The sequence below is a fragment of the Elaeis guineensis genome, chromosome 6, assembly GCF_000442705.2.
Source record: "Elaeis guineensis isolate ETL-2024a chromosome 6, EG11, whole genome shotgun sequence".
Lineage (NCBI taxonomy): Eukaryota > Viridiplantae > Streptophyta > Magnoliopsida > Arecales > Arecaceae > Elaeis > Elaeis guineensis.
The window spans coordinates 30,224,379-30,247,212 of NC_025998.2; the positions used below are offsets into that span (position 1 = coordinate 30,224,379).

At 46.3% G+C, this 22,834-nt stretch overlaps 1 protein-coding gene across 1 annotated transcript; it reads right to left on the reverse strand.

Moving 5' to 3' along the window:
* Window positions 1–9,731: 9,731 nt before the first annotated feature.
* Window positions 9,732–21,923, reverse strand: LOC140858556 (WAT1-related protein At5g64700-like). The gene is made up of 5 exons (XM_073259433.1): window positions 21,805–21,923; window positions 10,946–11,198; window positions 10,703–10,861; window positions 10,095–10,246; window positions 9,732–10,000 (listed from the first exon to the last, which is right to left on the reverse strand). The coding sequence occupies exons 1-5, from the start codon at window positions 21,852–21,854 to the stop codon at window positions 9,922–9,924; spliced, it is 693 nt and encodes a 230-aa protein (XP_073115534.1). The 5' UTR covers window positions 21,855–21,923; the 3' UTR covers window positions 9,732–9,921.
* Between the last annotated feature and the right edge of the window lie 911 nt (window positions 21,924–22,834).

Genomic DNA, 22,834 nt, shown 5'->3' on the forward strand with positions numbered 1-22,834 from the left:
CTGCAGGTGTCTGCTATCTTGTAGGGTCTTTCCTAGTTTGGAGATAGCTTCCCTTGATCCTGAGGCTTCGAGACTTTCATCTTTCTCAAAACTAGGTCTCCAGGTCTGAAGGATTTTGGCTTGACTTTAGCATTGTAGTATCGGGCCACTCTCTATCGGTAGGAAGCCATGCGGAGTTGAGTCTCGTGTCGGAGTTCGGAAAGGAGGTCCAAGTCAGCTCTCCGACACTCGGAGTTGCCTGGCTCACAGTATTGCTCGACTCTAGTTGATGGTAGCCCAATCTCCAGTGGGATCATTGCCTCCGTCCCGAAAGCCAAGTTGAAGGGAGTTTCCTCGGTCGGGACATGAGGTGTCGTTCGGTATGCCCACAGGATCGAGTGCAATTCCTCAACCCAGAGGCCTCTGGCTGCGTTCAGTCAGGTCTTCAGTCCATGCAGAATGGTCCGGTTGGTCACTTTCACTTCTCCGTTGGATTGTAGATGTTCGACCGAAGTCAGCCTGTGCGTGATGTGAAACCTCGCACAGAACTCCCTGAAGTTATGGTTGTCGAATTGTCATCCATTGTCGGTGATGATAGTATGCGGCAGTCCGAATCTAAAGATGATGGACTTCAGGATAAAGTCTTCCATCTTGGGCTCGATGATCTACGCCAGAGGTTCGGCCTCCACCCATTTAGTGAAGTAGTCGATCGTGACAACTATAAACTTTCTTTGGCCAAACGTCGGAGGGAAAGGGCCGAGTATATCGACCCCCCATTGGGTGAAGGGCCATGAGGCGACGATGGGAGTCAGCTGGCTGGCAGGTCGGTATTGCAAGTTGGTGTACTTCTAACATGGCTCACACCTCCGAACCAAGTCAGCCGCGTCTCTCTTCATGGTGGGCCAGTAGTAACCCTGCCGTAGGACTTTGTAGGCCAAGGATTTGCCCCCCAGGTGACTCTCGCAGATCCCTTCATGGACCTCTCTGAGCGCGTAGTCCACGTCCGTCGGCCCCAGGCACCACAACAAGGGAAGGGTGAACGACCTCTTGTAGAGCCGCCCATCCATCATTATATATTGGGACGCCGCCCACCAGAGTCGCTTGGCTTCCGTGGGGTCTTCGGGGCTGGTTCTGTTGGTCAGGTACCGAACGATCGGGTCCATCTAGCTTGGCTCGGTCGTTAGTTGCAGCACCTCCTCAGCCCTGTCGATGCTCGGTTGCTCGAGACGCTCCACGAGCGTCCGGCCCAAGGTGCCGTAGGCAGACGTCGTGAGCCTGGAGAGTGTGTCAGCCTGAGCATTCTCTGACCTAGGAATGTGGGAGATCTCGAAATACTTAAGGTGTGCCACGAGATCTCTCACCTTCTGAAAATATTTTACCATGGTCGGATCCCGTGCCTCGAATTTGTCTTTGACTTGCCCCACAATTAGCTGGGAGTCGGAGAAGACTCTGAGGCTGTCGATCCCGAGCTCCTGCACCATTCTCAAGCCAGCGAGAAGCGCTTCATACTTGGCTTGATTATTGGAAGCTTTGAAGTCGAATCGGAGGGCATACTCGGTGACCACCCCCTCTGAGTTGGTGAGCAGGAACCCGGCCCCACTCCCTTGGACATTGGAAGCTCCATCTATGTGTAACACCCAGGTTGACCTGGGGTCATATTTGGAGGTCGCAGCTTCTTTGGAGCTTCCATCTTTCGACATTTGGTCGGCTGTCGGGCATTCCGCAACAAAGTCAGCAAGGGCTTGGGCTTTCAAAGTGGGTCGTGATCGATACTGGATGTCGAATTCACTCAACTTCATTGTCCATTTCGCCAGTCGTCCTGATGTGTCGGGGCGATGGAGGATCGCCCTCAAGGGCTGGTCGGTGAGGACCATGATGGCATGTGCTTGGAAATACGGACGGAGTCATTGCGCGGATATGACTAGGGCAAATATCATCTTCTCCGCCCTTGAGTACCAAGTTTCGGCTCCGTGGAGCACTTTGCTGGTATAGTATATGGGCTGGTGAATTCGGCTCTCGTTCTTCCGGATGAGTACCGAACTAACAGCCTCTGGGGTAGTGGCCAAATAAAGGTACAATATTTCTTCGACTTTTGGCTTTACAAGCAGGGGTGGAGAAGCCAGGTACTTCTTTAAATCTTCAAAGGCTTGCCGGCACTCATTCAGCCAAGAAAAATCCTTCGTCTGTCTCAGAATTTTGAAGAACGGGAGGCACCTCTCAGCCGACCGAGAGATAAATCGGTTGAGTGCGATGATCTTCCCATTGAGCTGTTGCACCTCTTTTTTGCTGTTCGGATGCCGCATGTCGATGATCGCCCTTATCTTCTCAGGGTTGGCCTCGATTCCACACTGAGAAATAAGAAACCCGAGAAACTTCTCTGAAGCTACCCCGAAGGCACACTTAGTCGGATTTAACTTCATCCGATGTTGCCGAAGAGTGCGAAAGGTTTCTTCCAAGTCTTGGACATGGTCTGAAGCCTGTGTGCTCTTCACCAGCATGTCATCCACGTACACCTCCATGTTGCACCTGATTTGATTCTTGAAGATTTTATTGATGAGGCATTGGTAGGTGGCTCCGGCATTCTTCAGATCGAAGGGCATCACTCTGTAGCAGTAGAGGCCCTTGGCGGTCATGAAGGCCATATGCTCTTCGTCCTCGGGTGCCATCCGGATCTGGTTATATCTGGCGAAAGCGTCCATGAAGCTGAGCAGTCGATGTCCGGACGTTGCATCCACCAGTTGGTGGATCTTTGGCAGTGGAAAGCTGTCCTTCGGGCAGGCTTGATTCAAGACGGTGTAGTCGATACAGATCCTCCACTTTTCGTTGGCTTTCTTCACCATGACGATATTTACGAGCCAGTCGGGATAAGTGGTTTCGAGTATGGCGTTGTAGGCCGAAGGTATTTGGACAACCATGAATGTTATGTGGACAGTACTTTGTCTTGGTTTGGTCCCAGCTGTCACGGGAAGAGTAATTTCTCCTTCCACCGCGACGGCCTCTCCAGCGAAACCCACTAGGGTTATAGAGACTCTCCTGAGTCGGTCGGTCGGCAGTCGCATTTGGGAGAAGGTCGAGTAAAATAAAATATTAGTAGAGCTTCCATTATCGATAAGAATCTTTTTTACATCATAATTTGTTATTGTTGCTGAGACAACAACAGCGTCATCATGGAGAGTTTGGATTTCCTGAGCATCCTCATCTGTGAAGATGATTACATTGTCCTGGCACGGCTTCTTCGTCGACTCCCCTTTAGCAGTCGTTCCCCGATCCAGTCGTCTGGAGATCATGTTGATGACTCCAGCAGTAGGCTGGTTATTCGCTGTCTCTTCAGTCAGTTGGGGTCGTTGGTCGTTAAGGGGCCGAGCCGACGGGTCCCTTCGATACTTCCTGAGATAGCCTCATCGGATGAGGTCTTCTATTTCATCCTTGAGTTGGATGCATTGCTCAGTGGTATGATCGTGGCTCCGATGGAACCGACAGTACCTTCTCCGATCGAGGCCTTTTGCCTTCAGAGGTGGAGGCCGTCGCAGATATTTTGCTCCTTCGATCTCCATCAAGATCTGCGCACGAGGAGCAGGGAGAGGAGTGTAGGAGTCATACTTGTGATGCACCGGCTTCGAACTTCGCCGTCGAGGTGATCTCGAGCTCCATCATCGGGGTGAGACCTATTTATCGGTCGGGGGCCTGCTGGGTTCAGCAGGAGCCCGACTTTTCTTGCGCTTCTCCTTTTGGCCCATGCTCTTGGTCAGGCACCGGTCGGAAGCTCCTTCGTCCGTGCACATGTATTTGTATGCGCGCTCTAGCAATTTGGTGTACGTCCGGGGAGGGTCTTGTCCAGAGAATACGTGAAATGGGACCCCCTTAGCTCCCTCTTCATGGTCGAAATAGCCATGTCTTCGTTGAGGTCCCGGACCTCAAGTGTGGCCGCATTGAACCGGGCCACGAAGTGTCGCAGAGTCTCATTTTCTCCCTGCTTAAGGGAGAAAAGACTGTCCGAAGTTCATGGTGGCTTCCGACTGGTGCGGAAGTGGGCCACGAAAGAATGTTCGAGCTATCCGAAGGAGTGGATACTTTTCGAGCGGAGGCCGGAGTACCAGGCCCTGGCATCTTTGCAGAGTGTGGTGGGGAAGCCGATGCAAAGGAGGGCATCGATTGCCCTTGGATTGTCATGAGAGCCTTGTAGCTCTCCAGATGGTCGACTGGGTTGGTGGAGCCATCGTAAGGCTCCACATGAGGCATCTTAAACCGACTAGGGATCAATTCATCAAGGATGAATCGGGAGAGAGATTGGGTGGTCTGAAAGTCGACGTTGTTCGAAGACTTCTAGCTATCCGCCTGGAGCTGGGCAAGCCGATGGTTGATTTCCTTAAACTTGCGCTCGTAGTCGTCTAACCATCGGTATTGAGAGACCCCAGAGGTCGATCCTCCTGATGAATTTGAGAGTGAGGCGAACGGTGTTTGCGGCTGCTTCTCCTTCCTCGCTCGTTCCAGCTGGGAAGGAGAGGGACACCGAGATCGGCGGGTGTCACGCTGTGGCTGCCTCCCCACTTCTCGGTGGAAGTGGTGAGACGGCTGCTCTTGAGGAGGAGATAGAAGTGGACGTGGGCGTCGGCGGCTGCTTCTGGACGGCATTGGATGTGCCGTCGGTTGCTCCACCGACGGTCGCGGTAGCTGAGTCGGTTGTTGTGGAAGATTTTTGACCACATCCGTCAGAACGGTCATTTGCCGCACGATCGCCGCGATCTGTGTCTCCGTGGTTACTGCCGGGTGTAGAGAGCTGGGCTCCACCATGGAGGATGAAGGAGAGGGCTCTTCCCGATTGGAAGAGCGCCTCACCGATCCGGTAGTTCTCGATCGCTGAGCTCTGATTTTTATCATCTCGAGAGGTCTCTTCAAGCTTCTGTGGAGCTTGTTGTCTTACCTCTGTCGAGCCCCTTCCTAGCGCGCCAAAATCTGTTGCGGCCAATCCCCCCATCGTCCGATCGTCGAGGTCGCGCACCTGCAAGAGAAGTCCTCACAGATCAGAGATTCCTCCGACGGAGACCCTCCGACGGTCAAGTCAGAGAGGAGACTAGGCAACAGTGAAAAATCAGAGGCTCAGCTCGAGAGGACTAGAGAAAGCTTGAGAAAGCTTCAGAGAGCTCACCAAGACTGTTGCCTTACCCCATTTTATAGTAGAATGCGGCGTGGCCCCGCCATTAATGGTGCAGACAACTGGAGAGTTGTCAAATCGTCGGGGACTGTCAAATCACAGTGGGCTGTCAAATCATCGTGGGTTGTCAGAATCAACCCATGTCCTTGGTAGAACAATACTCCAGGGCGGTCGCACAGCACGTTCTTGACAGGACAGCAGCCCAAGCGATTGTACGGCATTTGAGAGGGCTGACCGACTATACGTCGGTATTCGACTGTCGGGATGTCGGGTGATGACCTGGGAGCACCATCGGCTGGTCTGGTGCCTTGCTTAAGTCGGACGTCGGCTACCACCCCCGACAGTGAGTCGATGATTTGGGTTCGGCCGCTAGGCCAGTCCGAAACAGTATGGGTCGGTTCGGTCGACACACCTTCAGCCGGATATTGTCGGCAGCTACTGTCGGAGCCGTCGGTCGGTCCGATCGGTAGAGTTGGGAGACGGTCGGATCGGTCCGTGGGTAAGTCGGCGTACAGGGGTCGGTCAGTATATCCCAACACCGTCCTCTACTGCCAACCCAACCTCCACTTCTGCTTCACTTCGAACTAGCCCTTCGCCGTCTTCGACCACTGGCCGTATCCAATCTTCAGCCGATCTTAAAATTTTATCCTTGTTTTGACATGATTCATTTTGGATATAATCATGCAAATGTATTGATCGAGTTGGACAAAATCAAATAATGTCCGTGCATTTTAGGTTGTAGATTAAAACAGTGGTTTTGAACGTTTAATCTTTTGTGGGAGGGAAGAAAGAAGGATTGAACTTGAAAGGTTGAGGTTTGCAAGGCTTGTAGTAGAAGAGTTGGCCCATTCCCCAATCACCACCTCGGGCACGAGTAAATTTTCGTTGGAATGGTGATACCATATCATCGTTGTAACAAACCAATCAACACTCAGAAATAAATGAAATACAAAGAATAGTGTAGAGTATTATCAGGAATAGATCTTCTGCGGTACTTAAAAAGTACCGTAGGATGCTGTGTATATTTCGGAGACATCCATCAAAAGATTAGTGGCCGCACTTACGTACGCGCGTTAAAATACTAAGAAAAAAAAATGAACAAACTCCAAGGATATTTAAATAGTCCAGATAAATATCACATAACTGTTTTTTTTTAATGGATCCCAATATATGCACAGCATTGTGTGGTACTTTTTGAGTACTACGGAGGATCCCATTTCGGTATTATCCATGGAACCGATGAAATATACGGAACCATTGCAAAGAATATTTTTTCCCCTGGCAGGTACCATGGCAAGTTGGACTCACAAGCTTCACATAATCACATATGAACTAACCACAACTTGCCGACTCTGCTTTGTTGTTGAGGTCAGAGATTACTCCATTACATTCGAGTCGTCATCTCACTAACTTCAAATTAGTCAGCAGGACCTGTCTCATTGCACTTTATTATTGATTGGAAATTGTTCACAAACCTCTAATTTATTCTTGAATTACTTGCAGCGTTGCAGCTTCAGTTTATATAACTGATAGACAATGTTGCAACTTCAGTTTATATCGATGCTGTTCATGAGAAAGTATTCAATGGTTCCTGCTTTGACATTAGATTCCTCCTTCAGTTTACTGCCGACTTTACAAGTGGATACTCTTTTGAGAAAAAAATTATTTACAGATTCCTCATTTGATTCTAAATTGATTTTAAGCCCCTGGCTGGCGAGCTGCAAATGAAGGTGGCAGCACCTGCTGACTTGGATTTGTTGAGAACAAATTATTTACAGTCATTGGTTTCTTCTTCAATTATTTTGGAGGTTCTTATCCTGCCATCATCATATAAAGTTGGCAGCACATGCCGACTTCAGTTTAAATGAATCAAGGAGACAAAGCTTCATAAAGGACAAAGTTTAAATCACTTATGAGTCCTCTATCTTACAAGCCTCATAAAAGGCAAGTTCTCTTGCAGTGATCATCTGCATATATAAACAGAGCCTCTCTCATGCATATTATCTGAAAATGTCCAGAAAAATAAAGAAAACAAATTATGCGTCATATCTTCTCCCCTTTTTTCCTTTTTTTTTTTTTTTTTTGAGGAAATAGGACGTCATATCTTGTCTTTATCATTAATGATATTTTAGATGTGAGATCAAAGCCATTAATGATTTACAGATATACAACCCTTTGTGAAACAACAAGTGCACGGTACTGTAAAAATTGAAAAACAACAGAAGTCATTTCACCTTAAAAATTTTTTAAAGATACACAGAGCTACAAAAGAAATGCATAAATATACAACTAAGCAAGTTATTGCACAGTACCATTTGCTGGCCTCTCTATCACCATAAAAATCTGTCCTAATTTACCCATGGGTGGCAGCATGGAATCTTGTTAGTATCAACCTGCTAACCCAATTATCCCATGCATGTTCTTGCACCACTTGTATCATTTTCTGAATGTCTCGACATATCTATCAAGCGAATCATTAGATGGGTCACCTGTAGATTTTGAAACAACACTGAACTACCAGAATCGATCCAAAAGTGAATTCCCTTACGAAACCTAGTGCAAGACTAACAATGCGCAAAGACTTGGTCTCACCACTCATCAACACAAGTTATCCTTCATCGATGCAAACACCATGACTGCAACCAAAACTATGGAAAGAAGGCTAACACTCCGCCGATAACCATCTCCTAATGGTATGTTATCAGAAAGTGTACACTCCCACGTAGAACATCAATACCAGATCAATTTATGTATAGATATGTTTCAAAAAAAATTATAGTACATATCAATAAGCCATTTAGTGTATATCATTTGCTCATGTGCTGTGTACTGATGAATATTATATTTTGAAAACTGTATATCACTTTACCTATAGATGTGTATTGGGATATTAGGTGAATATTTCGTTAGGTATGCATTAATTAGTCATATATTATGTACTAACAAAACTAAGTTCCGTAAATTGTGCTCCATTTTAATTATAAATGTATATTGGATTATTTCTGGGTGTATATCAAAAAAATTTATAGTATATATCATTTGGTTATATATTTAATGTATATTATCTGATTATATAGTATGTATTGTTATGTAGTGAAAATGAAGAAGAAAGAGAATACCTCAATTATGAGACTAATAATTTTATTAATAATTTTTTTTTTAATTTTTAGATTTATTTTTTAAATTTAATATTAAAAAAAATATGACATGAAAGCCGTCCCATGTGATATTTTATAGTGCCAAGCCCATATGATTTTTGTTCCACTATTGGAGGGGTAAGTGGAAGGCAGGCAATGCGAATACGAATGTCGAGGGCTTTAATTGAGGAGGGAGACTGGGCTTGCAATTACAAAAGCTCTCTATGGAAGGTGGATGCTGGTGGCTGGGAAGGTAACATTCTTTTTTTTCCTTTTTCGATGTTTTCTTCTACTTCAATTCCAGGGAGATTGTCGTGGCACATGATCTACAGAATGTCTTGGGCGTTACAGAGAAGGTGAGTGGAGGAATTCGAGGAAGAGGTCAGAAAAGAGGACCTTCAAAATTATTAGAGCCTACTTTACGGAGCTTCGACTTTGATTCTTTTCGAGATTCAGATTTTTTTGCAGTTTGTATTATTACAAGTGCCTTTTGCGCAAAAAAAATTGCTATATCAAGGAAAAAAGTTTCGTAGTTTGTATATTTTAGTGAATTAAATTAGTTCTTCATTTAGTCATAATTTGTAAATTGCCTTGATGAAAATTTTTGAACGTTTGTATAAATATCGTCTTGGAAATATAAGTATTTTTTTCTCTTGAGAGAGAATGAAAAAGCATTCTTTAAATAAGAGATAGTTCGGTAAAATAAATTATAAGTATCTCTATGAATGTTCTCTGCTTTTTCAAAACACACTTGGATTTTTCATCAAAAAAAAAAAAAAAAAACACTTGAATTTCTTTCTTTTTAATAAACAAACGAGAAAACATCTCTCATGATGAGACAAACGGGTTTTCTCAGTCCATTTAGCCTACCAGCTGACTGAGAGTAGTCCACATATCCCCAAGTCTATAAAGCACAAATAACGCTTAAGAACTCTAAACTTGTAGATGCCAACCGTGCTCAACCATCCAAGATAAACCCATTTCATCACATTACCCACAAAATCCCATGAGAAACCAATCCGGCCTGGTTCCATGAAGCTACCATGTCCATGGGGCTACTACCCCATTGGCCCAATCATTCATGTCCCTCTCAAATTAGTTTTGCCATTTTACCCACATGTTAGCCCATCGATGAAATGGGACAATAAGCTATAGTTGGCCCCTCAATTTTTTTCAACATTTGACTCTTTTTTTTTTTGGTAAAAGAGCATTCGACTGATGGGTGCCATCTAACTAAGAACCAATGTCCACCCTATCCACACCCTCCATGATCGATGCATTTTGCACCATGTCTTCTCTTGCCTGACCAAAGGACAAGAGGCTAGGTCCAATCCAGACCCATTTCCATTGTTCGAACCCAAACTTAACATAACTAAAGGTTTGCCAATAGCATGGAACTTGGGACCTCACATTGTCTTTCTTTTTGGCCATTTTCTTTTTTTTTTTTTTTCTTGGTTTTTGGATAAAGGGAAGCAACAGCTTAGGGTGTTATATTGATCAGCATTTCACATCAGTCAGACACGAATCTATAAGTACAAGCTTACTTTCTAGGTTTGTAGTAGGAAAACTTATGTTGCTTGTGTTGTCTCAAGTGATGGTGCTATTTTTTTCTCTGCTAACCAAGACTTTCCATTATCTCTCATTTGCATGTTGCTATATATCCACATGTTCTTTACTCTTTCCCCACAGAACACTGTATAGGCCTCCAACCATCAGGCTTCCACCTAAAACACTGCAATGACAATACAAGATTGGTAGCTAAACTTCTACTTTAAGCATCTTAAGATAAATTGAGAAAGGAGATTTTGTTGAGCATAGAACTAGACCTTCCCAAAGTAACTTGTTCTCCAAGGAGAAATGAAGAGAGTATCATTGTGATAGCTAGAGTTAATGGCATGAACATGGCTAAGAAAACTGGCCCTCTTTTCTCAATGGTCCATGACTGCAAGTAATATGAAACTCCAATGCCAATGATACTCTGCCATGCATCACTTAGAATATGAGTTTAAATTGCTAGAAGAAATAAAATAAAAGAAGTTTAACAAATTATGAAATCACTAACCCTATATATTCTTCATTATTCTCTAGTGACATATATATTTGACATAAAAAAAAAAGTAATTAAAACCATATACTAGTAATCTAATAGCATTCTATGATATTTCCCACACAAATCAGTCCATCTCCTTTGGCTAATTTGATTATGCAAAGCACTTGCTTTCTTTTCTTTTTTTCTTTTCTTTTCTTCATTTTTTTTTTTTTTTTTTTTTTTTTTTTGAGAAGAGAGCTCAAAGCCTTAAAACTTTTGGACTGCAGCATTATTTCCATGTATCTGTAATGACAGAACAAATAAAGTTTAGTTTTCGAAGTCTATCTTTTTTTCTTACAACAATGTTTTGCTGGAGCAAAACGGTGCATGCAAAAATATACTTACACCATAAGCCACTGAGATTAGATTTATGTCCAAGCCTAACTTCCATCGAGAGAAGTCCCTCTCAAAAGCCAGGGCTACGAAGAATGATTGAACGGTGCTAAAGAGGCACTGTAGGGTGGTGAACAGAAGCTTGGATGGATACGCTTTCAACACAGGTCCCTAATTTGAAATAAGATGCAAAAGATCAACGTTTCCATGTCTACTTTGAAGCATAGAAAGCATGATTAAAGCCTAGAGTCATACCTGTAGCACCATCCACAAAGACAATGCTGAAGCGGCAATGGTCATGAGGAAGGTTCCCAAGACCCATTTAATGTGAGAATGGCTTCGAGCTTGGTCGCTGTGGCTATCTCCTTGGCCAAGGAGGTGATGGTGGTTAAAGGATTTCAAGTGAGGTCCTTTGCAGAAGGCCATTGTCAGAATACCAGCTAGGCAAAGCACTACTCCAGAAACTTTTGCAATCCCTTGGAGCCTCCTTATGTCGAAAACTTCCATTCTGTTATTTAGAGGCACTGCGTTATTGAGATTTTATGGTAAAATTCATTCAATTAACTATCGTAATTTGGCATCCATTATGATAGCATGATGTCCACATTCTCATTTCATTTGGTGGATGTAACTAGATGTATCACGACCCAAGATCTTATCCTAAAAGAATAGTAGAATATATTATTTGATTTCTTTCACCCAATATAAGTACCGAAGATCTATCCAACTCATGTTGGACTAACATGCTCACATGGATCCTTATATACACCTCATTTAAACCTAGGTATCTTCAATAGGCTAAAGATCCAAATCCATTCAAATTTAATCACAAGCACTATGATTAGCTCATGATTAGTCTAATAAGCCCATGCGATAGTATCTCCTAATCTATATAGACCATGGGCTAAATCCGTTTTAATAATATTTATCACAATACAAGACTTCATCTAAAAGACTAGCTGAAGATATTATTTCAATTCTCTGACCTTATATAATTATCTAAGATTTATCTGGTGTGTTGGGTATAAAATACCCCCACGGCCGAAGCTTGTAAAGGACCTATCCTTCCAGGGCTCTTCCGGCTCCCGACCTTGTGCGTGGCACCTCTCCGAACCTCCTCGATCATCCAGACTTCTTCGCCAATAAACTTCTACATTTGTCCGTCGGGCCGCCTCGAATGCCCTCTGGGGCTCACTGTCAGCCGACCTTCTACAGCAACAAATACCCCCCGAACTTCTTTCGGACTTCGTCAGCGTCCGAGCTTCTCCGACAACGAGATTTCTACAGTAACCAGACTCCATCCGAGTTTCTACGGCGGTCGACCACCCTCCGGATCCTAATCGAGCTCCCGCGAGAGCCGAACTTCTACTATGAACGGTCTACTCCGAACTCCGACAGCGGGCTGTCTACCCCAAACGTCTACTGTAAGCAAATTCTATTCGAGCCTCTACTATGAACAAAATTTTTTTGAACTTCTGTTACAGGCAGACCTCAGCCAAGCTACTCCGTAGCGAGTGAATTCCGGACGAACTTCTACAACGAGATACTACTCCGATTTTTCACGACAACTGGTCCTCGCCCGAGCTCCTACAACAAACGACCCCCCTTCGACCTCTCGTGAGAACCGGATCCCATCCGAACTTCTCCAGCGGATGGATTCCGGATGAGCTTCTATGACGGACGAGCTCCAGCAGCTGGGTCCCTGCGATGGCCGATCGCCCCCGATGTCTGCCGAGCCTCCCCAGCATTATCCGAAGTCCATCGTCGACCGACCTCCTATCAGGCTCCCCATAAAATCGGGCTTCCCCAGCAGACGATCTTCGGATAAGCCTCCATATCAGATAAATCCCAGATGGACTTTCCTAGTGATCAGACTTCCCCGAACTCCGCCAACAGAGAATCTCCATCCGAGCTCCTGCGGCAGGAATCCCAGCCGAGCTTAAACCGACGGATCCGAACTCTCTAACAAGCCACAACAAGGGCCACTACCTTATTCCACTCGCTGCAAATGGATCCCCTACGGCTCCACCACTCTCTGACAAGCCACGACAAGAGCCGCCACCCTGCTCCACTCTCTACAACGGATTCCACGCAGCTCCACCACTCTCTGGCAAGTCACGACAATGGACACCACTCCATTCTCCGCAGCAAGCTCCACGTGGCCCTAGGCGACCTCTGACGCCACTACTCTCTGTAACAAACTCTGCACGTCTCTGAACGGCCCACTTCCAGACGGTTACAGACGTCGCTGTCAATCCGTTATGCTCTCCGTCTATAAATAAGGACCCCCAGATACGTTCTTTTCTAAGCTCAAAAACTTTATCTTGAAACTTTGCCTAAATTTTCGCTTGAGCACTCCATTTCTGTTGAAGCAGAGTACTGACTTGAGCATCGGAGGGTCATGCCGAAGCACCCCCAACTCTGGTTTAGACTTTCTTTGCAGGTTCCTGCGGCGGCCACAGTCATCCCAGCTCCAGCTCCTCCGACTTCGTCTAGAGGAAGGGGGGGCGCGTGTCTTCGCAGTCCCCTTGTTCTTAAAGGAGTGCTCAACGGGATCGATTTCGATCATCTTCTCCGACATCCTCTTCTCCTCCATCTACTAGATCTTCATCCAATGCCTCCCCGCAAGGCGTCCACCAGGCGATCCACGGCCTCCGTGGCCAGATCTCAGGCTCTGGCCTCACCCCCGATTTTCCAGGCCCCTCCCCCTTCTCCAGCAATAGTGGTCGACAGATTCATCCGACGCTGGCCTGAAGGTAGGGAGAATTGGCCGAGGGTCCTACCACGATCGGAGCCATCGAGGAGGGAAGAGCAACCTGAAAATCAGCCTCCAATCGGGATCATCTACACCATCTTTGGAGAGCCCCGAAAGGGAACAGCCAGCGGATCGACCGGACCGCCCAAGCGGCAAAGGACTGAAGGACCCATAACCTTTACTGAAGAAGACGCCTGAGAGATCCAGTTCTCCCATAACGATGCGGTTGTAGTTTCTTTAAATATTGCTGATTATGATGTACACCGCATTCTTGTTGATAGTGGAAGCTCGGCTGATATTTTATTTTATGTCGCCTTCTCAAAAATGTCCATCCCTGACGGTCGTTTGGGGCCGATTAGCTCCCCTTTAGTAGGATTTACCGGTGATGCTATCCCGGTGGAGGGAGTAATAACTTTGACTGTAGTTGCAGGTCAATATCCAAGACAATCCCGGGCTCTGGTGAATTTTCTGGTGGTGAAGATGCCGTCAGCCTACAACGCAATCCTCGACCGACCTGGCCTTAATGCTCTCCGGGCTGTGGTATCAACCTACTATCTGAAATTGAAATTCCCTACTAACCAGGGGGTCAGAGAAGTCAAGGGAGATCAAGCCCTGACAAGGCACTGCTATAATATACCCCTGCAAAGAAGTGGTCAGCCTGACCCCTGTCCGGTTGATGGGTTGGACACCCACGACGACCTGACAGAAGAACGGGACGGGCCAGTGGAAGATCTTGTCTCAATTCTTTTGAATGATGGGAACGAGGAACACATGGTGAAGTCGGCTCCAACTTGGGGAAAGAGGTGCGGATGCAGCTTATCAATTTTCTGCAAAAGAATGCGGACATTTTTGCTTGGATTCCGACGGACATGCCAGGGATCGATGCTGAAGTTATGCAGCACCGTCTGACCGTCGATCCCAAACACCGACCGACGAAGGAAAAAATTTGAAGTCATGCACCGGAGAGACAGGTGGCAATAGCCGAGGAGGTTGATAAACTCCTGAAGGCCGGGTTCATCAGAGAGATCAATTATCCGAGCTGGGTTTTCAATGTGGTCTTGGTTAAGAAGGCGAACGGCAAATGGAAGATGTGTATAGACTTCAAAAAACTGAATAAAGCCTGCCCGAAGGATAGTTATCCTCTGCCTAAAATCGACCAACTAGTAGATGCAACCTCGGGCCACGAGCTTCTTATCTTCATAGATGCGTTCTCCGGTTACAATCAGATCAGGATGGCACCAGAGGACGAAGAAAAAATCACTTTTATAACTAACCGTGGCCTTTATTGTTACAGGGTCATACCTTTTGGCCTCAAAAATGCAGGGGCGACATATCAACGGCTAGTGAATAAGATCTTCAAAGAGCAGATCGGCCGCAACATGGAGGTCTACGTGGACGACATGCTCGTAAAGAATAGATCCTCGGTGAACCATGTCGCCGACCTTGAGGAAACCTTCAGCGCCCTTCGAAAATACAAGATGAAGCAGAACCCAACCAAATGCGCTTTTGGAGTAACCTCAGAAAAATTCTTGGGCTTCATGGTATCGGGGTGCGGGATCGAGGCAAATCCGAAAAAGATTCGCGCCATCCAGGAGATGACTGCCCCAAGGTCGATAAAGGAGATTCAGTGCCTCACCGAAAAAGTAGCGGCTCTAAATCACTTCATTTCAAGATCGGCCGAGCGATGCTTACCTTTCTTTCAGACCCTCAAGCAGCCCAAGAACTTTTATTGGACCGTTGGATGTCAGCAGGCATTCGAAGAGCCGAAGAACTACCTCGGCTCATCACCATTATTGGCAAAGCCTAAGCCTGGAGAGGAATTGTTCCTATACCTGGCGGTTTCCCCTGTGGCCCTCGCTGCTGTTCTGATTAAGGAAGAAGCAAAAATTCAACGACCGATCTACTACATAAGTCGAGTATTGAGAGACGCCGAAACCAGGTATACTAAATTAGAGAAACTAACTTATGCCTTGTTGATTGCAGCTCGAAGGCTCCGACCTTACTTTCAAGGACACACCATAATGCTGCTCACCGACCAGCCGATCAAGGTGGTTCTGCATCAAGCGGATGCCTCTGGAAGAATCGTGAAATAGGCAGTCGAGCTCACGGAGTTCGACATCAACTATCGACCTCGGCCAGCGATCAAAGTCCAGATATTAGCGGACTTCATGGTGGAATGTACTATCCCAGAGGAGGCTGAACTTGGACAAGATGTAGCCGATAATCCAGGGCTCCGGCCGAACTCCCCCGAAGAAAGAGCCAATCTCCCTGATGGTTTTTGGGCCCTCTACGTGGATGGTTCCTCCAACATGTCAGGCGCAGGTGCGGGTCTGATTTTGGTCAATCCAGATGGAATTATCGTGGAGTATGCACTGCGCTTCGAGTTCCCCACAACAAATAACGGAGTAGAATATAAAGCTCTGATTGCAGGACTAAAGGTCGTCAAAGAATTAGAAGTAGATCGGCTTCAAGCCTACAGTGATTCTCAATTAGTAGTAGGACAGGTCAGTGGAAATTACGAAGCTCGGTAGGACAGTATGGCTAGATATCTCGAAAGGGTAAGGGAGATCATCCCTACCTTCGGCAGCTTCGACATCAGGCAGATCCCGAGATCGGAAAATGCCAGGGCCGACCTTCTCTCCAAATTAGCTATGCTAGCTCCGACCGAACTGCCTAAGGAAGTCTTCTTCGAGGTTCTAAAGTGCCCAAGCACGGAAGAATCATGGTCTATGATGGAGACCAGCTATGAACCCAGTTGGATCGACCCACTAGTTGCGTACCTCAAGGACGGGGTTCTTCCTCCTGATGCAAAAGAGGCTCGGAAGCTTAAGAACCAGACCTCCCGATATATCCTCTACGAAAGCAAGCTATACAAGAGGTCGTACTCCTTGCCCCTCTTGAAATGTCTCCGGCCTTCTGAAGCCGACTTCGCCTTGAGGGACGTACATGAGGGAGTCTGTGAAAATCACCTGGGGGCCAGGTCTTTATCCCATAAGCTGCTCCGGCAAGGTTATTACTAGCCTACCATGTACCATGACTCCGTCGAATATGTCCGAAGATGTGACCGGTGTCAGAGATATGCCAATGTACAAAGGCAACCTGCCTCCGAACTTACACCATTGAGTGCCCCATGGCCGTTCACGCAATGGGGGATAGATATCCTCGGACCTTTTCCCATGGCATCGGGGCAGCGGAAGTTCCTCCTGGTGGCAATAGACTATTTCACTAAATGGATCGAAGCTGAACCTTTGACAAAAATCACGGAAGCTAAAGTGCAGAACTTCGTCTGGAAGTCGATTGTCTATAGGTTTGGCTTACCTGGAACCCTCATTACTGATAATGGGCGATAATTTGCTGGAGCAAAGTTTGTCAAATTTTGTGAGGACCTAAACATCTCCCACAACTTCACTTCGGTGGCCCATCCTCAAGCAAATGGTGAGGCCGAGGTGACTAACTGGACTCTGTTGCAAGGCATCAAAGCAAGACTTGAAAAGGCAAAAGGAACTTGGGCTGATGAGCTCTATCATGTGTTATGGGCATACCGGACTACTCAGAGATTACCCATGGGGGAGACCTCCTTTGCCTTAGCTTTCGGGACAGAGGCTGTGATCCCAATAGAACTCAAGCTTCCGTCAGCATGAGTCGTGGCATTCGACGAACAGCACAACCCACAGGATCTCAAGGCCAACCTTGACTTGTTAGAAGAAAAGCGGGAGGTGGCTCAAGTTCGGATGGTGGTTTACAAACAGAAAGTAGCCCGCTACTACAACTCCCGGATCAAAAGCAAGGTCTTTCGGGCTGGGGACCTGGTACTACGGTGAGCCGCTGCCTCACAACCTCAGAATCAAGAGAAACTTGCCCCAAACTGGGAAGGCCCGTACGAAGTCAAGGAGGTAGTCCGGTCCGAAACATACTATTTAAAAGAACTCGGAGGAGCAGAGCTTCCGCAACCATGGAACTCAAAAAATCTATGGATGTATTACCAATAGCTACGCCTTAAATAAAAGTTTCATACTTGCATATTTTTCTTTTAGCATGAGTTTATAACGACAAAAAATAACTCTCTCACGCAATTAAAACTAGGCATGTTAGGAACAGGAGGAGAACCTCGTCCTAACATGAGCAAAGTCGAAGTTCCGGTTTTCTAAAGATCGGATGGGGGGAGAGGCCCTTACAACGGCCCTTATGTGCCCCCACAGCCTTGTTAGGAACAGGAGGAGAACCTCGTCCTAACACGAGCAAAGTCGAACGCCTGATTTTCTAAAGATCGGATGGGGGGAGAGGCCCTTACAACGGCCCTTATGTGCCCCCACAGCCTTGTTAGGAACAGGAGGAGAACCTCGTCCTAACATGAGCAAAGTCGAAGGCCTGATTTCCTAAAGATCGGATGGGGGGAGAGGTCCTTACAACGGCCCTTATGTGCCCCCACAGCTTTGTTAGAAACAGGAGGAGAACCTCATCCTAACACGAGCAAAGTCGAAGGTCCGGTTTACTGAAGACCGGATGGGAGGAGAGGCCCTCACAATGGCCCTTATGTGCCCCCACAGCCTTGTTAGGAACAGGAGGAGAACCTCGTCCTAACACGAGCAAAGTCGAAGGCCCGATTTTCTAAAAACAGGATGGGGGGAGAGGCCCTCACAACGGCCCTTATGTGCCCCCACAGCCTTGTTAGGAACAGGAGGAGAACCTCATCCTAACACGAGCTGAATCCGACTGCCGGGAGAAAGGGGAAGACCTCGTCCCGACGCAAGCGAAGACTCAGTTGATCGACAAGGAGGAAAACTTTCCCAACGATGCCTCTACGCTTTCATGACCCCATTAAGAGCAGGGGGAGAACCCTTACTCGAACACGAAAGAGAAAGGGGAGGATGAAAAAGAAAAGCCGACGAACTACTTCTGCGACAAGTAAAAACAAACTACATCAAAGACATAAAAAACTTCGTCTCAGTGGCAAAGAGGGAACCTGACATAGGCCGAGGATAAATCGACCTCCTCAAAGCAACGAGAAGTTCGGACCCCCAAACTCGAGCACCGGGAGAAAGCACCAAACTCAAATAGCCTCGAAAGAACCTACGGTCATAAACCGAAGGGCAAATCGACACTGCAACGATCGGGAATCTCCAAACAGCGTCGACGTCGAACACAATGAAAGACAAAAGGAGTCTGATAAATAACTGGTTAACATCAGAATGGATGAGGTAATAAACAATTTCATTTTCATTTCATTGGTGAAGTATACATTACAAAGCCTTGAAGGCCAAAAAAAAAGAAAGAAGAGGAGAAGGGGATGAGGTAACGAAAAATTCTCTTTTCATTTCATTTGCAAAGTGCACGTTACAAAGCCTTAAAAAAAAAAATAAATAAACAAAACGAACAGCTCTAAAGGAGCTCGGCTTCATCAGACTTTGAACTCTCAGTTTCGGCCATCGTCGAGAATTACTTCAGGTACCTGGCTTCTTCTTCCAGTCCCTCTTTTTGGATCAGCAATTACTCCAGCATTATCTTTGAAGTACATGTAGATGCCATCTTTTCCGTGCCATGGCTTCCGCTGCCTCACGATGACAGTGGGCATGACCTTCTTTCTGAGGTCAGGTTCCCCCTTACAGTGACGGTGGGCATGACCTTCTTTCTGAGGTCAGGTTTTCCCTCGCGATGATGCGCACCAGGAAGCCCTCGCGGTCGAGGATGTGCTATAAGCGCGAGCTCTAGGCCATCAAGGCGAAATGCGGTCGGATCTGTCTCTTCTACCCTCGCCTTCTTCGCCAACCCGGAAGTTGCAGTGTCTTCCCGTTCATGGGCTTTTAGACTCTGGGCTAACATCTGAGCCACGACCGCACCCATTTTCGCGACGAAGGAAGACCAGCACGATCTATGAACGGGGACACGGAAGCAGGAAAAGTTTTGGGGCTAACCCAAGCTGGTCTAAGGGAAGCGGGGGATACAAAGATGAGGACGACTCAACGGATGTCTGAGGCCAAAAAGGAAAGACCGAAAAAACTCATGTACAAAGTGAGATCCCCGAAGGAGGGAGGCAGGTTTAAATAGGCGACGGGGGTCGGTGCAATAATGGCTGCAGGACTCCTCGGGCCAGTCCGTAACCGCCGCGTGGCCCACTCACCGTGGCAAACGGCTGAGGGTGGCCGACAATTAGTAACACCATTATGGCACCGTACCTGGGGCCATGCTCCGATGGAAATTCCAAAAAGAAAAAATTTTTTTCAAAAAGGCTCCAGTACCAGCATGCCGATCGTCAAAATATTTGACAACCGTCAAGCATGAAAATCGAGGGGGACAGCTTCGGTCGTGAGAATTTTTCTGTACTTCCTTCATTCGTAATCCGAACTCGAAAGTAAGGGGACTGGTGTTGGGTATAAAATACCCCCCCGACCGAAGTTTGTAAAGGACCGATCCTTTCAGGGCTCTTCCGGCTCCCGACCTTATGCGGGCACCTCTTCGAACCTCCTCGATCATCCGGACTTCTCCGACAATGAACTTCTGCATTCGTCCGTTGGGCCACCCTGAATGCCCTCTGGAGCTCACTGTCAGTCGATCTTCTACAGCAACCAATACCCCCGAACTTCTTTCGGACTTCGTCAGCGTTCGAGCTTCCCCGACAATGAGATTTCTACAGTAACCAGACTCCATCCGAGTTTCTACGGTGGTCGACCACCCCCCGGATCCTAATCGAGCTCCCACGAGAGCTGAACTTCTACTACGAACGGTCTACTCCGAACTCCTACAGCGGGCTGTCTATCCCAAACGTCTACTGTAAGCAAATTTTATTCGAGCCTCTACTATGAACAAAATTTTTCTGAACTTCTGTTACAGGCAGACCTCAGCCGAGCTACTCCATAGCGAGTGGATTCTGGATGAACTTCTACAACGAAACACTACTCCAATTTTTCACGGACAACTGGTCCTTGCCCGAGCTCCTACAACAAATGGCCCCCTTTCGACCTCTCGCGAGAACCAGATCCTGTCCGAACTTCTCCAGTGGATGGATTCCAGACGAGCTTCTATGATGGACGAGCTCCAGCAGCTGGGTCTCTGCGATGGCCGATCGCCCCGATGTCTGCCGAGCCTCCCCAGCGTTATCCGAAGTCCATCGCCGACCGACCTCCTACCAGGCTCCTCGTAAAACTGGGCTTCCCCAACAGATGATCTTCGGATAAGCCTCTACATCAGATAAATCCCAGACGGACTTTCCTAACGATCGGACTTCTCCGGACTTCGCCAATAGAGAATCTCCATCTGAGCTCCTACGGCAGAAATCCCAGCTGAGCTTCAACCGACGGATCCGAACTCTCTAACAAGCCACAACAAGAGCCACTACCTTATTCCACTCGCTGCAAACGGATCCCCTGCGGCTCCACCACTCTCTGACAAGCCACGATAAGAGCCGCCACCCTGCTCCACTCTCTGCAACGGATTCCACGCAGCTCCACCACTCTCTGGTAAGTCACGACAACGGACACCACTCCATTCTCCGCAGCAAGCTCCACGTGGCCCCGGGCGACCTCTGACGCCACTATTCTCCGTAACAAACTCCGCACGTCTCTGAACGGCCCACTTTCAGATGGTTACAGACGTCACTGTCAGTCAGTTACGCTCTCCGTCTATAAATAAGGACCCCCAGATACGTTTCTTTTCTAAGCTTAAAAACTCTATCTTGAAACTCTGCCTAAATTTTCGCTGGAGCACTCCATTTCTGTTGAAGCAGAGTACTGACTTGAGCGTCGGAGGGTCTTGCCGGAGCACCCCCAACTCCGGTTTAGACTTTCTTTGCAGGTCCCGACGGTGGCCGCGGTCATCTCAGCTCCAGCTCCTCCGACTTCGATGGGATTCTGCACCAACATGGTGTATAGCTAATATTAGACTAAACACACATCTACATATGTCCTCATACTATGAGTGATAGGTTTGTGGCAGTCATTTATCCTTTTGTTTTGTAAACTATTATTTCTGTGAAAACATATCGTATATATTACCATTATGAATGGCATAAAATCATCTGAACTCTCATAAGGCCTCCTCTTCAAAATGATAGCTGTAGATGCCCTCTTTTTGTTTTTTTTCTTTTTTTTTTTTCCTGTTGAGAACAATAGTTGGTGGTCAATGAGAATTGTTTGGATTAAATTCTTCAAAAATGCTTCTTAGGTTTACCCCCAAATTAATCCTCTTCCCGATTGAAGGAAGGAAACACTTAAATAGTGGAGCTATAGCATACTTTATGGATCCAAAGGTTCTCTTTTCCTATCAATATAAAATAGAACAACAATCTTTCTGCAAAATGTCTATTAATAGTTTTTTATTTTTAAAAACATTAGGATCTGTATTGAGCAGCGAGGTTGGGCCATACCCAAATAGAGCAGCCAAAATGAAAGTAAGCACAGGAATGAAATTTATCATTGGCAGCAGCCAATGTTGCTGAAGTATAATCAAGAGCAAGGGAGATTATGTTGAAGTAAACCGTAAGCCTAACCACACAAAAGGACATGTTAGAAAAACATGGAGAACTTTAATGCCATAAATAAATTCACAGTTTTTTTAATGTTTGAGTACTTTCTGTTTGTTGGAGAGAAAATCCAAAATCCGTAGTATGAAGGATAATGTCACATAAAAAGAAACCATACGCTCAAACTAAACAGATGCGCAGAATGAAATCTTTGTGTGGATATATGAATAGAAAATTAGTAAATACATGACAAAGAGTTGTCATGTTGATTTGAAGTTAATTGCTTGATAGCTATCAAAAGCCAAACTTACCCCAAGCAAGCTAGCATGAAAATCTGGAAGCAAACCCCTAAATGGCAGAGGTGGAGCTCTTTTCCTGAATAACAAGATTCTTCAATGATCCGTGAATACGGTAGCTACTAAAAGAATGGAATTTTAAGAAGGGTAGGAAGGTGTACCTTTCAAGAAACAAATGCAATAGGAGCCAAGAAAAGAGATGCAATTACTTGTCTATAGAACACAAAAACAGTAATGCTCATGCCTGTATTGAAGGCAGCCTTGTGTGAGAATCTGCATGCCTACACGTATGAAACTTATCAGAACAGCAACTAGATAAACCTTTGCGTCATTCATGACTAGAACTTGGCTTAGAGCTTCTCTAGGTGGAGGGATGGGCAGGAAGACAATTGAACTAAAGTGGCTAAATGGATGTGCATGCAAAACATATCAAAATAAATGCTCTCCTTTTTTTTTAATAAAGAGTCTGGTTGATTTGGACCATCAGGAGCAAAAGTAATGATAAAAGTGCGGCATTAAGGACACGATTCTCCACCACTAGAGCTAGCGTGACATATTATATATATTCTTCAATCATATCTTATCACGACATAGAGAACAAATGAGCCAGGTTCAGTGCCCTGTCCGTGAATATTTAT